The sequence below is a fragment of the Phyllobates terribilis genome, unplaced genomic scaffold (assembly GCF_046119375.1).
Source record: "Phyllobates terribilis strain yellow unplaced genomic scaffold, ASM4611937v1 Scaffold_5__5_contigs__length_657084704, whole genome shotgun sequence".
NCBI lineage: Eukaryota > Metazoa > Chordata > Amphibia > Anura > Dendrobatidae > Phyllobates > Phyllobates terribilis.
The window spans coordinates 54,950,308-54,965,910 of record NW_027362765.1 but is presented as its reverse complement, the minus strand read 5'-3'; the positions used below and the strand labels follow the sequence as shown (position 1 = coordinate 54,965,910).

Below are 15,603 nucleotides of genomic sequence, written 5' to 3'. Positions count from 1 at the left end.
CCTCACTACTGAGCGTGTGCATAAAGTGCAGCACAGATTCATCTCACTGCCTCACTACTGAGCATGTACATAAAGTGCAGCACAGATTCATCTCACGGCCTCACTACTGAGCATGTACATAAAGTGCAGCACAGATTCATCTCACTACTGAGCGTGTGCATAAAGTGCAGCACAGATTCATCTCACTGCCTCACTACTGAGCATGTACATAAAGTGCAGCACAGATTCATCTCACTGCCTCACTACTGAGCGTGTACATAAAGTGCAGCACAGATTCATCTCACTGCCTCACTACTGAGCGTGTACATAAAGTGCAGCACAGATTCATCTCACTGCCTCACTACTGAGCGTGTACATAAAGTGCAGCACAGATTCATCTCACTGCCTCACTACTGAGCGTGTACATAAAGTGCAGCACAGATTCATCTCACGGCCTCACTACTGAGCGTGTACATAAAGTGCAGCACAGATTCATCTCACTGCCTCACTACTGAGCGTGTACATAAAGTGCAGCACAGATTCATCTCACTACTGAGCGTGTACATAAAGTGCAGCACAGATTCATCTCACTGCCTCACTACTGAGCGTGTACATAAAGTGCAGCACAGATTCATCTCACTGCCTCACTACTGAGCGTGTGCATAAAGTGCAGCACAGATTCATCTCACTGCCTCACTACTGAGCATGTACATAAAGTGCAGCACAGATTCATCTCACTGCCTCACTACTGAGCGTGTGCATAAAGTGCAGCACAGATTCATCTCAACTAAAAGCCTAAATCCTTAGATGTCAGAACTGACATTTATAGGACATTTCATGACTTTCCCAATTTCTTATGAAAACATTTACAGCCCATCCTGCATTGTACTGCTGAACCCAATTTATTATATATTTTCGGAGTCGGTCCATTTTATACTGACACCAACATGAACGCTGACTATGATTCATCAACCCTAGTTAAAACGTTTGAACAAAGGGTTAATAGTTTTACCAGTATAGTAAAAACCGCAGTCCCAAATGACTACACAGACTATGTAATTGGTATGATAGGTCATGAATTGTTTTTCATTAACCCATGAACCTCCTTTTTTGAAGATGCTAACCATTGATTAACTGCATACAATATTTGCAATGACCACATTTGTGATTCCCTCTTGGTAATGTTTTATTTAACCAATTTGTGTCAGTTTTTGATGAAAATCGGTGTAGTCCCCATCCCTCCTTCCAGCAGGAATGTCGATATACTCACTAATGTTCCTATTTCCTGCTGTAGCTTCCTGCTTTTCTGGCCTGTGCACGCGCATGCGCTCCCCAATTCTTAAAGGGGCAGCGTGCACACTTTAGAAATGCCCCCAGCCAATAGCTGGGAGGCATCAGGTATATAAAGCATCCTCCCCAGTAGGGAGGTGCCTGAGCAACCCCAGTAGTCTCCCTACTTAGTTTGTGTGCAACTGGTATGTTACCAGGTTCCTGTCCTTGAGTCCAATATTGTCTGAACCTGACTTTTAAACCCATGTTGTCTGTACCAGAACCTGTTCCTGTTATTCGTGTTTCCTGAACCTGAAACCGCTTAGGGGGTACCCGAGCCTGAAGCCTCTCCGGCGGTACCTGAGCCTCAAACTGCTCTGGAGGCACCTGAGCCTGAATCCACACCGGTGGTTCTTGAACTTCCACTCCACTCCTTATTTTTCACTCTTTCAAACACCTCATTCATTACTTTTTCAAGATAACCCCGTTGTTTAAATATGTTTTATAATTCAGTAGCTTGCTTGATAAATTCATCATCTCAATCATTAATACGTCTGAGTCTCAAAAATTGTCCATATGGTAAAGAATTCTTAACATGCCAGGGAATGATGTAGCTGTCATTTTTCCCTGTTGTGTATAGTGTCATTGATAAAGTTCACCTCCACATCAAGTAATTCAATTTAGTCTTTTCCCATTTCATAAGTAAAGTGCATATTCATATTATTATCATTTATATAGTTAACGAATTTCGAAGAAACAATTCGCCCTATGCTCAAACGTTTTAACGACCACGTGAGACCTTGGAAACAGGTGTTGGTTCACCACGATTAATACAACATATGCGAAAAGTTCATAACAGCAATTCACCAGCAATGCGATTTGTAGGGGTCAACCCTCTACCATCTGGGAGAGATAAACATAATTTATTATCACAAAAGGAATCGGAACTAATCCCAAGATTGAAAGCTTTAGGAACATTAGGGTTAAATGATAGAAACAATTGAAGTCCTATTATAAAAAAAACATGAAAACATTTGAATTGTAATGAATTTGTGACTTGAGTTAATATAGGGGAGAGTATCCCCACCTGGCATACGGGAAATCGGGGTTCAATTCCCCCGACAGGAAGCTGATTTATTTATGTAAACTAAGAGTTACTATGTAATTGTTTTTATAATATTTCTCCACCCACCTGGCAAAACCGGATATAATGGGGGTTGGGTGGAGCTGGTTACAAACCCTTGATGAAGCGCGTGGCAACATGAAACAACCATCGCTCTTTATTCTGTCTGTATCCTCCAACCGGTATGCAGTAAAGGAATAACTTTTTAGCCACAGCGGGGGGTGGGGAGGATGCCCCAGCTTTTCTCTGTTCCTATTTTGGATATTGCCTACTTCCTGTTGAGCACCAGATACGGCTATGTTATAACTGGCTTAGGAATTAAACAATGATATTTATCTCCATATGTTACTCCATTAATTTGGCTGCCATTACTAGTAGTGCCTACCTATCCTCTTTTCATTTGTTTCTATTCTGATTAAATACAAACTTGGAGGAAGAGTGGATATCAATCTGGGCTGCCAGAGGTCCAAAGTACGATGAGAGACAAAAATGGTGTAGATGCAGGATTTGTCAACACGATTCGAGGTGTTCCTCTTCATCAGGACAAACCACAATGATAGAGAACAACTTGTAAAAATGGGGGAATAAATAGGAAACACATTCAAAAAAGATAAGCAAATTGTCTCTTCAGAGCAAGAGGACTAGAACTCTAGTGCCACCCATTTGCAAATTGAGATTCTGGTTTGGCTTTCATCCTAAGTCATGTGGCAAAGCTCGTTAAAGGGTTAATATTGACTTTTAGGATTGCTACCAAAAGGTGGCCCTAGAGTTCTATAATTTGCATAGTTAATTCCCCAGAGGAGCATTGCAAGGTTTAAAAGTCTCCTCACCTTGGCATGTGTTACACGCATGCTGCTAGGTTCAGATAGGGGTGAGACTGGTTACATGAATTTTTTGGAATCCTGGTGGAACCGTTACTCAGGGCGACCATAGACCATGTGCTGCAGCTTCTCTCAGGTACACAGGGGTGTTGACCCTTAGGCACAGACACGTAGGTTGTTTCACTTGCTGACCAGACACACTTGACAAGAGTCCTCATAAACAGTAGAACAGTAGCATTTAATAAGAAGCCGCACAGCCAGTGCAAGTTAAGTCTTATAAGCAACAGGCTCCAGTGACAAACAGTACAGTTTCCTTAGCTGCAAAGCAGTTCACAGTCTTCCCAGTAGTACAGGACAGCACAGTTCTAATGCAAAGGCACATTAATGACCACAGCATTCTTTACAGCACAGTGAGATGGAGGAGGGGGGGGGTTGCTGAGGGAGATGATCCCTGTGACACCATTTCTTCCAGTCCTTATCTTTCTGCCTGACAATACTCTGCACTGCTAGTTCAGGAACTCTACCTGACCTGTGCTTAGCTTCACTCCTGACTTGAATTCTTTTCACTTGCAGGGGCGCTTCTGTAAGATACAGAACACACACACCACCTTTCTCTTCGGCTCCAGCCAGACAGTAAACAACTTCCCCACAATCCCCCTGGGGACTGAGTTAACCCCTCAAGTTGCTGGGTGCTTCTGAAGCACAACACTTCCTGTGCTTGTGGTACTTCTAATAGTTGCTGAATGCTTTTAAAGCAACAGCACTACTTCTGCATGTCACACATGCCAGGCCTGACATGTCAGTATCCACAAGGAGAAACATTACCGCTTGGATTTAATAAAGAGGCGCATAGAAACGGTCCTCTTTGATCATATGATCAACACACCACGTCATCATGTGAGAGGAGTCATAAGACAGGAAAAAAAATTACACAGAGATATGAAAAACAAAAATATAAAACGCAACGTATGTGATGGGGAAAAAGGGGGGGATAAGTGTTGGTGTTCTGAAAAACAAAGAGCGAAGAAAAATTTTTTTATGGCATGGATGGAAAAGTTAGGATTGAACCTACTGTTGTAGTGGATATGCTCAATGTGCACAAATGTGGCTCTAGGGGTGTGAACCACGGGATTCGGAACAACAGAATAAAGAGAAAACGGGAAAGAAAAAAAGAGGGAGAAGAAAAGAAGAGGAAAGGAGAGAAAAAGGGCAAAGTGAAATATTGTAAAATAAGCAAAGGGAAGAAAAAAAGAGGATAAAAAGAAGGAAGAGGAGAAGAAAAAGAAAAGGAGTGACAGGGAAGCAAAAGCTGGAATTGTGAGAAAAACAAAAAGTTACTGCGGTGCAATGAAGAGAACTGTGCTTGGTTTCTTTCTCTCTGTATTCTGTTTAATACTCAGGATAAGAGGGAATGTTTTTACTATCTCTCAACTCTATAGGTTCCAATGTGCGATATCCTAATATTAACAAAGGCTAAAGAAATGTATACATACACACACATGTAAACACAAGGATATAAGATTTTAAAGAAGATGTTTAATAACAAGTTTTAAACAGGTTGTCTGATGACACTCTTTCACCTGATCTGATATCATGCTCTAATGATCTATGCGAGCAGAATATCAAGTATGACATAAAAAGATGAAGATTTGCAAAAAAATGTCTTTACTAACAAACGTAACATTTTAGAACAATATATATCTTAAAGGAAACCTGTCACGTCACATATTATTAACCAACAGACATAGTATTAATTTGCTGTTTAATAGCATTAGAAATCTGTCTGGCTGCCTTACCTGGGAAAAGAAGGACTTTATTCCTCCCAGGAGCCGCCGGCTTTCAGTCATAGAAGTGTGCCGACACAACTACAGCCAATCCTCACTGTGTGTGGCAGATGTAAGTACGTCCTCACACTCCGGCTGACAGCTGGCTCTGCAGTGCATTGTTGAAAGTAGCAATGCCGGCACTCCTGTATGACTGAAAGCCGTCGGCTCCCAAGAGAAACAAACTTAATTTTCTCCCGGTAGCCACAGTTTCAGTATGTCGGCCGAGCATCTTTTTAACACTATTTACCTGAAGAATAACCCCATATTGGCAGGTTAAGACTTTAGAACCTTAAAACTACTAGAATCAGTACCAGGAAAAAAACAGAAATTAATTCATTCAAATGAAGCCGTATCTTAGGGACATATATGATGGATGACCCACATCGATACATGAACTCTTTTGATCTCTGAGTAAACAAGAAGATACTTTTGAGTCTTTGAGGAAGATCATACATTTATTATTACAGTTTCTTAATATCAATAAGCAGCTAAGGATGCTGCTCTGAAATCTCTCAATGTTAAAATGTCCTTCAGATGCCAGAATGATGGCTTCAATAGCTCAGAGTCTCTTGACAAGTTACTCCAAAGACAACTTTGCAAATTTTGGAGGAAAAGCCTCTGAAATACTTTTTAAATGGTCACTTCCTACACTCCTTATCTCTCTGTTAGCCATTGTCATGTATCTAGGTAAATTTGCATAGTGGAAAGAAGGCTTCACTTTCAATAATAATCTCTTTATCCGATCCAGACCTTCAGTACAATGTATCCAGAATAATTGGTTCCTTTTTAGTGTAAGTACATGTTTTTCCTATGATAGGCTTTCACTTACAGATGTCAATTCAGAAAAGGTAGATTGAAAGTGAAGAAATGTCCATGGTACTTTACCAAATAAGTAAAGCCAACTTGTTAGTGGGACACAAGTTCTGGAACCTAGTGTGCTCTTGAAATTGTAAAAGAAACTGAGCACAAACAACCCCACCACTTTGATGGCTAAAAAGTAAAGAGATTGATAGATTGAAATGAAGAATATAAATTTTGCAGCAGCACCAGGTATAATAAGTAGAAACAAGGGATGAGCGTAACCGTGGAAGTTTGGGTTCGCCCGAACCTTAGTCCAAAGTTTAGTTCGGGTACCAGAACTGCACCCGAACTTTGGATCTCTCTCTGTAAGAAATCTAAATAAGCCCATGTACCATGTTTTCATTGATTTTGAATAAATGAAGAATTCTATTTTATTATGCTGCTGGAACCACTTTTTTCTTAGAATTACATCTACAGCATATGCCAACTAAAGTCCTTGTGATATTTTTTTCCAGAAGCTTAATCCCCCCCCTCCCCCCCGTGAAGCACATAAGATACAATTCATAGGGACTTTAGTTGGTAATTTAGTGGTAATTTACCCAAGCTGTTGGTTTTAACCTTTATTCAACTGTAAGGGTATGTGCACACGATGCAGAAATGAAGCAGAAAATTTCTGCATCATTTCTGCATCTCCCTGGCAGAAAAAACGCATGCAGATTGTGCATGCGTTTTTCCTGCAGAATACATGCGGATCCACATGCAGATTCACATGCGTTTCCGCATGCAGATTGACAAGCGCTTTCCAGGCGATTTTAGCATCACCTGGAAAGTGCTTGATAACTAGGTCACACTATATAAATCCATGCAAACAGCATGGATTTATACAGTGTGAACCGAGAGAGTGTATATACTTACCTCTGATGGCCCGCGCTGTCCTGCTCACTCCGTTCTCCCGGCTGCCGGCAACTTTGAATTGAAAGACCTGCCGACGTCAGCGTCACGTGACCCGTCACATGACTCTGACGTCACCGCAGGTCCTACAACTCACTGCAAGTGCCGGGAACCAAGCGGGAGCGCTGCGCGGGCCGACAGAAGGTAAGAATACATTTATTTTTTATTTTATTCTTCTTTTTACAGCTTTTTTAATGGTACCTGGGTGTGGATGAGACTCTCCTCTCCTCCACACCCGGGTACCATCCGCACATTAGAACGCACCAATTACGCAAGTACAAATGCTGTCTTGCGGAATTGGCGCGTTCTAATGCAAGTCAATGGCGGCGAAATCGCCGCGTTTCCGCAAAATTAATTGACATGCTGCGGATTTTTGACCGCAGCGTTAACGCTGCGGAAAAATCCGCATCATGGGCACAGCACATGCGGATTTCCATTGGGGAACATTGCTGCCCTTCTACCATGCGTTTTTCATGCGTTTCCGCGGCGTTTACGCAACTGCAAAAACGCCGCGGAAACGCATGAAATACGCATCGTGTGAACACAGCCTAAGAGTCGAGCACCATTTTACTGTTGAAATAAGGAATAGTCTCCTACCATTTTTAAGCTGAGATATCTAAATATAGTAACGATTGGCTTGGCGATCCATATGAAACTGGAGGAGGAGGGATAGTTGTATGAGTATTAGATAACGATACAAAAGCAATTTTTATGCCAGTTGAGACACATCCCAGAGACTTCTGAGAATTTTCCAATATTCTACATGGCCTTGGGTAACAATAGTTCTGGGTTGTCTAAGGCTAGGATCATGTCTCTGTGTGTAATCTGATCAAGCTAGTCCTGTTAAGAAGAGTGATGTTAGTTATCGAAGAAGTGTTGCAGAGATCACAAGAGCTTTCATGAGATTGGCAAATTTGGCTGGGGCCAAAGTACATTCCAGTTGGATATCTCCATTTAATGAGAAATTAGTAGAAGGGTCTTTATTTACAAAAGTATAGCCTTATAAATTAGCTGGACCCATGTGAGAGTTATGTTCAAGGTGTAACTATTGCTGGCAGGTTAACAGGAAAAACACTCTAAGAATCAAAGGTCTTCATAGTGTCCAAAGATACCAAGACATTCAGTGGGTACGGAAAGTATTCAGACCCCTTTAAATTTTTCACTCTTTGTTTCATTGCAGCCATTTGGTAAATTCTAAAAAGTTCATTTTTTTCTCATTAAAGTACACTCTGCACCCCATCTTGACTGAAAAAAAAACAGAAATGTAGACATTTTTGCAAATTTATTAAAAAAGAAAAACTGAAATAATTTCCAACAAGACGTAATTTGTCTATAAAACATTTCCCACATACTGAACATGAAAAAAGCTCCTCCTCTGTGTGACGTCTCTGAAATCTCACATTCAAAGTATGAAAATTGCTTAAACTCTGTGAGATTTGTTTTGGTGTTTAGTAAGATGTGATTTGTGGGTAAAACATTTTTCACATTCTGAACATGAATATGGCTTCTCTCCTGTGTGACTTCTCTGATGTATAACAAGATTTGATTTCCGGTTAAAACATTTCCCACATTCTAAACATGAAAATGGCTTCTCCCCTGTGTGACTTCTTTGATGTGTGACAAGGTTTGATTTTCGATTAAAACATTTCCCACATTCTACACATGAATATGGCTTTTCCCCCGTGTGACTTCTCTGATGAGTAATAAAATTAGATTTATCATAGAAACATTTCCCACATTCTGAACATGAAAATGGCATCTCCCCTGTGTGAATTCTCTGATGTCTAACAAGTCTTGATTTAATGCTATAACATTTCCCACATTCTGAACATGAAAATGGCTTCTCCCCTGTGTGAATTCTCTGATGTCTAACAAGTCTTGGTTTAATGCTATAACATTTTCCACATTCTAAGCATGAAAATGGCTTCTCCCCCGTGTGACTTCTCTGATGTGTGACAAGATTTGATTTTCGATTAAAACATTTCCCACAGTCTACACATGAATATGGCTTTTCCCCTGTGTGACTTCTCTGATGAGTAATAAGATTTGATTTCTCATAGAAACATTTCCCACATTCTGAACATGAAAATGGCATCTCCCCTGTGTGGTTTCTCTGATGCCTAACAAGTCTTGATTTAATGCTATAACATTTCCCACATTCAGAGCATGAATATGGCTTCTCCTCTGTATGCATTCTCTTATGTACAACAAAAACCGATTTCTGCTTAAAACATTTCCCACATTCTGAACATGAAAAAAATTTCTCCCCTGTGTTAGCTCCTTCATGTCCACCATCTTTTCTGTTATTTTTATTTTGCTTATCAGTCTGCAATGAATCACAAAATAGGACCTGTCGAAAAGAATCATATATTGGAGTTTGGCTGTGAATGCTTGGCGATATATCTGGGAGAGTGGCAATCTCGTCATAAGTATATGGTGGAATCCCATGGTCATCTGCTTTAAAATCTGCAATTATCAGATGTGCTTCTGACCTCCAGGTGCAGTCACCTGCCAAGAATAAAACTGAATATATTACTTTTCAATAACAATGTCCTGAAGTTATATTATAAAAGAGGTTTCCAGACAAAAATTTTATCATCTCCCTTTGATTGCGCTGGGATAAAAAAATAAACTCAACTGTTTTCACCATCTATAGGTCCAGCCATACCATTCCAACGCCCTTCATATGTTAATAGTTTTAAGGTTGATAGAATAGAATAGAATTTGGACTGGTGTAATGTGTTGATCCAGAGGAAATCAAAAACCCTAGCAGACTAGTTTGCTCAATCAATGTCCCATCTACATAACTATTACCATTATAGTTATCAAGAAACACATCCAGTACCTCCTTAAACTTATCTAGTGGATCGATTATAGTGGAGCAACATGTCGTGGCAGAGTTTTCCTCTCACTGCACATATAGTAAACAAAAATCACAATAAATAATATACTTGCAAATGGTAATAAGTTTTTTTCCAACCAATCTAAATAACCTCAAGTTTGATAACTTGTTTTGCTTCTGTTATCTATGGACAGGTTTCAGCGATGACGTCACATCTACAGGGCAAATAACCAATGCAGTCAATCTCTAGGCTCAGCGAGTCACGTCATTTGCATCGGCAGAGCATTTAAACCTGCAGCAATCACATGCCTTGTACTTGTAATATCATTTCTGCAATTTTTAAAAACCACCTGAAGCAGCATCGGAGACCTGGAGCAAGGGCTCGTTAGTAAACCAATGTTTGTTATTTGGAAGCCTAAAAGCTAAAAAAAAAAATTCACTGACAGCCCCTTTTCACCATAAATGTCTAAGTTGCCTCTCAATAAAGAATATGGAGAACTTTGATGCATTTTTTCAATTTAAATTTGAATATTTGTGGCTAAAAAAATTTTTTCTCATAGAGTTTTATAAAATTTTGGACAAGCTAGGTCTGTAGTAGAGATGAGCGTTGTTCTACTCGAACTGTTCGCCAATCTCAAATTCGAGCTGTTTTGGGCGGTGTTCGAGCCGTTCGGCGAACACGAACAATTTGAGAAAAATTCGGCTGTTCGAGGTTATGTTTGATAACTGTTCGTGCACCAAAATCATAACTGGATTTTTTCTCAGTAATGATGAAAATTAATGTTAATACGCAGTTTGAGTGTACAGCGGGGTGGGGGGAGGGGCAGGGGATGGATCTCTGCAGGAACAATGAAGATCTCCATTTTTTTTTCTCTTTCCCGCATTTACAGTGGGGAGGTGCAATCTGTCAGCCTATCAGCAGCGCACACACGGAGCGAAGTGCTTTTTTTCACACAAGCAAGGGCATGTGTCATTGGCAGTGTATGTCACATGTCCTTGCCCTATAAGACCAAGCCATTTTCCCCGTCGCCACCATTTTCTCACTGCTGCAGCTGCGTGTTAGACGGCACCGCTGTTGCTGTGTGCGCTATACCTTGTTAATTTCAAGCCAATTTTCGCACAAATCTACAGATAGCTTGGGAGTAGGGAATAGTTGTGATTGCAGTCCTTTTAAGGACTAGGTTACAGCATTTCCTACGACTTTTATCAGGCAGGTCTGTGCTCTTAAATAGATAGATTGTGGGAGTAAAGACTAATTGTAATTGGAGTCCTTTTCAGGACTAGGTTACATCAGTTCCTATCAGTTTTTGCCAGGCAGGTCTGTGCCAGTGCTGTGCAAGTTTTTTTCACAGCATTTGGCTGAATCTAGCAAAGCTAATCCTTTTTGGCCTATTGCAGAGTGTGTTAGTCAGTGGAGTAGCCTATCTGTGTTGCAAGATATACCACCTGTGTATAGAATACCAATTTTTTTACTGCACCTAGTAAAGTAAAATCTTTTGGGCATAGCATCATTCTATTAGTCCATCTATACTGACCTCCATCAGGTTGCAAATTGAATATAATTTTTTTCTGCATCTAGCTCTGAAAAAATATTGGGCTTCTAGCTGTGTGTGGGACTTGTTGTATTAGTCCATCTATACAGACCTCCATCAGGTTGCAAACTGAATATATTTTTTTCTGCATCTACCTCTGAAAAAATATTGGGCTTCTAGCTGTGTGTGGGACTTGTTCTATTAATCCATCTATACAGACCTCCATCAGGTTGCAAACTGAATATATTTTTTTCTGCATCTACCTCTGAAAAAATATTGGGCTTCTAGCTGTGTGTGGGACTTGTTGTATTAGTCCATCTATACTGACCTCCATCAGGTTGCAAACTGAATATATTTTTTTCTGCATCTACCTCTGAAAAAATATTGGGCTTCTAGCTGTGTGTGGGACTTGTTCTATTAATCCATCTATACAGACCTCCATCAGGTTGCAAACTGAATATATTTTTTTCTGCATCTACCTCTGAAAAAATATTGGGCTTCTAGTTGTGTGTGGGACTTGTTCTATTAATCCATCTATACAGACCTCCATCAGGTTGCAAACTGAATATATTTTTTTCTGCATCTACCTCTGAAAAAATATGTGGCCTTCTAGCAGTGTGTGGGACTTTCTCTATTAGTCCATCTATACTGACCTCCATCAGGTTGCAAACTGAATATAATTTTTTTCTGCATCTAGCTCTGAAAAAATATTTGGCCTTCTAGCAGTGTGTGGGACTTTCTCTATTAGTCCATCTATACTGACCTCCATCAGGTTGCAAATTAAAAATAATTTTTATCTGCATCTACAGTACCTCTGAAAAAATATTTGGGCTTCTAGCTGTGTGTGGGACTTGTTCTATTAGTCCATCTATACTGACCTCCATCAGGTTGCAAATTGAATATAATTTTTATCTGCATCTAGCTCTGAAAAATTATTTGGCCTTCTAGCAGTGTGTGGGACTTTCTCTATTAGTCCATCTATACTGACCTCCATCAGGTTGCAAATTGAATATAATTTTTATCTGCATCTAGCTCTGAAAAAATATTTGGCCTTCTAGCAGTGTGTGGGACTTTCTCTATTAGTCCATCTATACTGACCTCCATCAGGTTGCAAATTAAAAATAATTTTTTCTGCATCTAACCCAGCCAATAGTTTTGGCCTAATACCACAGTTTGGCCACTCAGCTCTGCTCGGTTCCCATCCATTATTTTTTTGTGCAAACTACTCCAGAGTTGTGAATTAGTTAACCACCAAAATGAGTGGAAAAAGGCCTGCTGCTGGTGGAAAGGGGAATAGGCGTGTTGGGAAGGGGAAAAAAGGTTGTGTCCGTGGGGTAAGTGTTAAAGCAACAGTAACATCTGCAGAAGAAAGACCATCTTCCAGCCAAACTAAAATGTCTACTTCTTTTAGCGGACAATGTGATAAGATCCCTTTCTTACGGCCACGCCAATCGCTACAAATTCCAGATGAGGCACAAAAACAGCAGGTGCTTCAACGGATATCAAGTGCTCCTTTAAGTGGGCTCTCCTCCACATCAACTTCAACATCACAAATACTCCAGTCCTCAAAGGTGTCACCCCAATCGCACTTGCTTCCTCACAGCTCCCAAATCTCCAGCTGCCCGTCTGAGTATGAGGTAGAACAGATGGTTGAGTCTGCAGAGCTGTTTACTCATACTATAGCCTGGGAATCAGAGGTCGACTCCAGCGCTTCTGTGAATCCAGACGAGGAAATGATCTGCACTGATGCCCAGAATCTTTATGAGTCGGATCCAGGACCAGACGCAGAAGGTTCTGACCATAATGTAGACCCTCATTCCCAAATTGTAACTCCTGTTGGTGGAGACAATGAGGAAGATGATGATAAGACTCAAATACCTGATTGGAGCGACAACTTTAGTTTTTTGTCAGGGCAGGAACAGGTTGGCTCTGAGGACGACGGGTGTGATAACGCACAGGGTGATGATGATGAGGTTGGAGATCCCACTTACTGTCAACCCACAGTCAGCCAAGAGATGAGGTCAGCAGAGGAGGTGGAGGAAGATGCTAGTGACGACGAGGTCAGGTTGCGCCGTCCTGGACAGAGACGTAGTACTGGAAGCACGTCAACAACTGCATCCTCAAACACAACTCTGCCTCTCACCACAAGTCGTGGTGGCTCTTCAGGTCGCATGGGTGCTAAGCCTTGCATAGCCTGGGCATTTTTTCAGATCGATAAAGATGACCCAACTCGTGTTATCTGTAACATTTGTCAGCAAAAGCTAAGTAGAGGCCAAAAAATACATAGTTTGAGTACTTCATGCATGAACCGGCACATGGACATGAAGCATAAGTTGCAGTGGGAAGCTCAGTGTGCTACAATGCGGCCTAGCCGGCCGGGCCAACCACCGTCTGCCATATCTTGTGCATCCGCGGCCTCTTCATCCTCTGTGACTGGGGGGACAGCAGTCACACCTGTTTTGGGGCGCAGACCTGCCACCTCTTTACCCGCAACAGCCAGCGTGATTGGCAGGTCATCATTTTCTTTGGAGGTGGTAACACCAGCTGGTGTTGAGCGCTGTCCGACATCGATAGCACCAGCTTTGGATCAAGGCAACCTAACATGTCCGCCTGCATCTTCCTCACAGACCGGCAGTTTGCCGGGGACACCCTTATCAACCCCGTCTAAGCACAATAGCCAGCCCTCGGTCCCTCAGATGTGGACAAGTAAAAGACCATTTCCTCCTAGCCATGAGAAAGCTAAGAGGTTGAATTTCACCATCTGCAAGCTCTTGGCTACAGAAATGCTGCCTTTCCGCCTGGTGGACACAGAGGATTTTCGAGACCTTATGTCCGTCGCAGTGCCCCAGTACCAGATGCCCAGTCGGCACTACTTCTCAAAGAAAGGTGTGCCTGCGCTCCACCAGCATGTCGCACACAACATCACCGCTTCTTTGAGAAACTCTGTGTGTGACAGGGTGCATTTCACCACAGACACTTGGACGAGTAGGCATGGACAGGGGCGTTACATGTCGCTGACTGGGCACTGGGTAACTATGGTGACAGCAGGACAAGGGGCTGCTGTCCAAGTCTTGCCGTCCCCACGAGTTGTGCGTCAATCCTCTTTATGTCAAAGTTCCTCCACTGCTTCTGCCTCCTCAACCTCCTCTCGGTCTTCCACCTGCACGCAAAGCCTGTCTGGTCATGCCACAAGCTTTCTAACTGCGCAGAAGGGATCCTGCACACCTCCTTACTATGCTGGCAGTAGGGCTCAACGTCATCAGGCGGTTTTTACATTGAAATGTCTGGGAAATGTGAGTCACACAGCTGAGGAGTTGTGGTCAGCTCTGGAGAACCAATTTCATGAATGGTTGTCTCCACTGGACCTGAAACCAGGGAAGGCCGTGTGCGACAATGCTGCAAACCTGGGTGCGGCCCTTCGCCGGGGCAATGTCACACACGTGCCTTGTATGGCTCACGTGTTGAACCTGGTTGTCCAGCAATTTTTAGCCCACTATCCCAGACTAGATGGCCTTCTGCAGAGGGCACGGTCACTGTGTGCTCACTTCCGCCGTTCGCATCCCGCAGCTCAGCGACTTACATCTCTTCAGAAGTCGTTGGGCCTGCCACTTCACCGGCTAAAATGCGATGTGCCTACCCGGTGGAATTCAACTCTGCACATGTTGCAGCGACTGTGGCAGCACCGACAAGCCCTGGTGCAATACGTTCTGACGTATAGCCTGGGCCAACGAGATCCAGAGGTGGGGCAAATCACGCTGGAGGAGTGGTCTCAGATCAGGGACCTATGCACCCTTCTGCACAGTTTTGAAATGGCGACGAAGATGTTTAGTGCTGACGATGCCATTATCAGCATGACTATTCCGGTGATTTACATGCTGGAGCACATGTTAAACAGAATTCGGAGTCAGGTGGTGGCACAAGAGGAGGTGGAGGAAGTAGAGGAGGAGTAGTTGTATGCGGAAGGGCTAACATCTGCAAGGTCCAGACGGTCGGCAGCACCAAGGCGGCAGGCATGTGAGGGTGGGGGAGATGGTTTTACCAGGGCGCATGGTAGCAGCCAAACTAGTGAGGAAGGTGCAGGAGCCCAGGAAGAAGTGGAGGACGAACTGATGGAAGACTCATCAGATGAGGGAGACCTTGATCACATTTCTGTTGTGCGAGGTTGGGGGGAGAGGACAGAGGAAGGAAGCATGATTGTTACCTCGCCACCAACACAACAGGGACTTGGTGCTCCTGGATGCGCAACACACATGAGTGCCTTCTTGCTGCACTACCTGCAACATGACCCTCGAATTGTGAGAATTAGAAATAATCCTGACTACTGGGTTGCCACACTGTTAGATCCCCGGTACAAAAGTAAATTTGCAGAAATTATTCCTGCCATAGAAAGGGATGCACGCATGCAGGAGTATCAGCAGAGACTGTTGCAGAATCTTACATGTGCTTTTCCACAAAATAC

General features: G+C 42.5%; 1 protein-coding gene across 1 annotated transcript in view; it reads right to left on the bottom strand.

Annotated features, from left to right (window-relative positions):
- Positions 1 to 7,320: 7,320 nt before the first annotated feature.
- The window catches only part of LOC141271440 (uncharacterized), an 83,678-nt gene continuing 75,395 nt past the window's right edge, over positions 7,321 to 15,603 (bottom strand). The window contains exon 13 of the mRNA XM_073681515.1: positions 7,321 to 9,293. Coding sequence (XP_073537616.1) covers positions 8,191 to 9,293 — 1,103 coding nt within the window. The 3' untranslated portion in view covers positions 7,321 to 8,190. The remainder of the gene's footprint in view (positions 9,294 to 15,603) is intronic.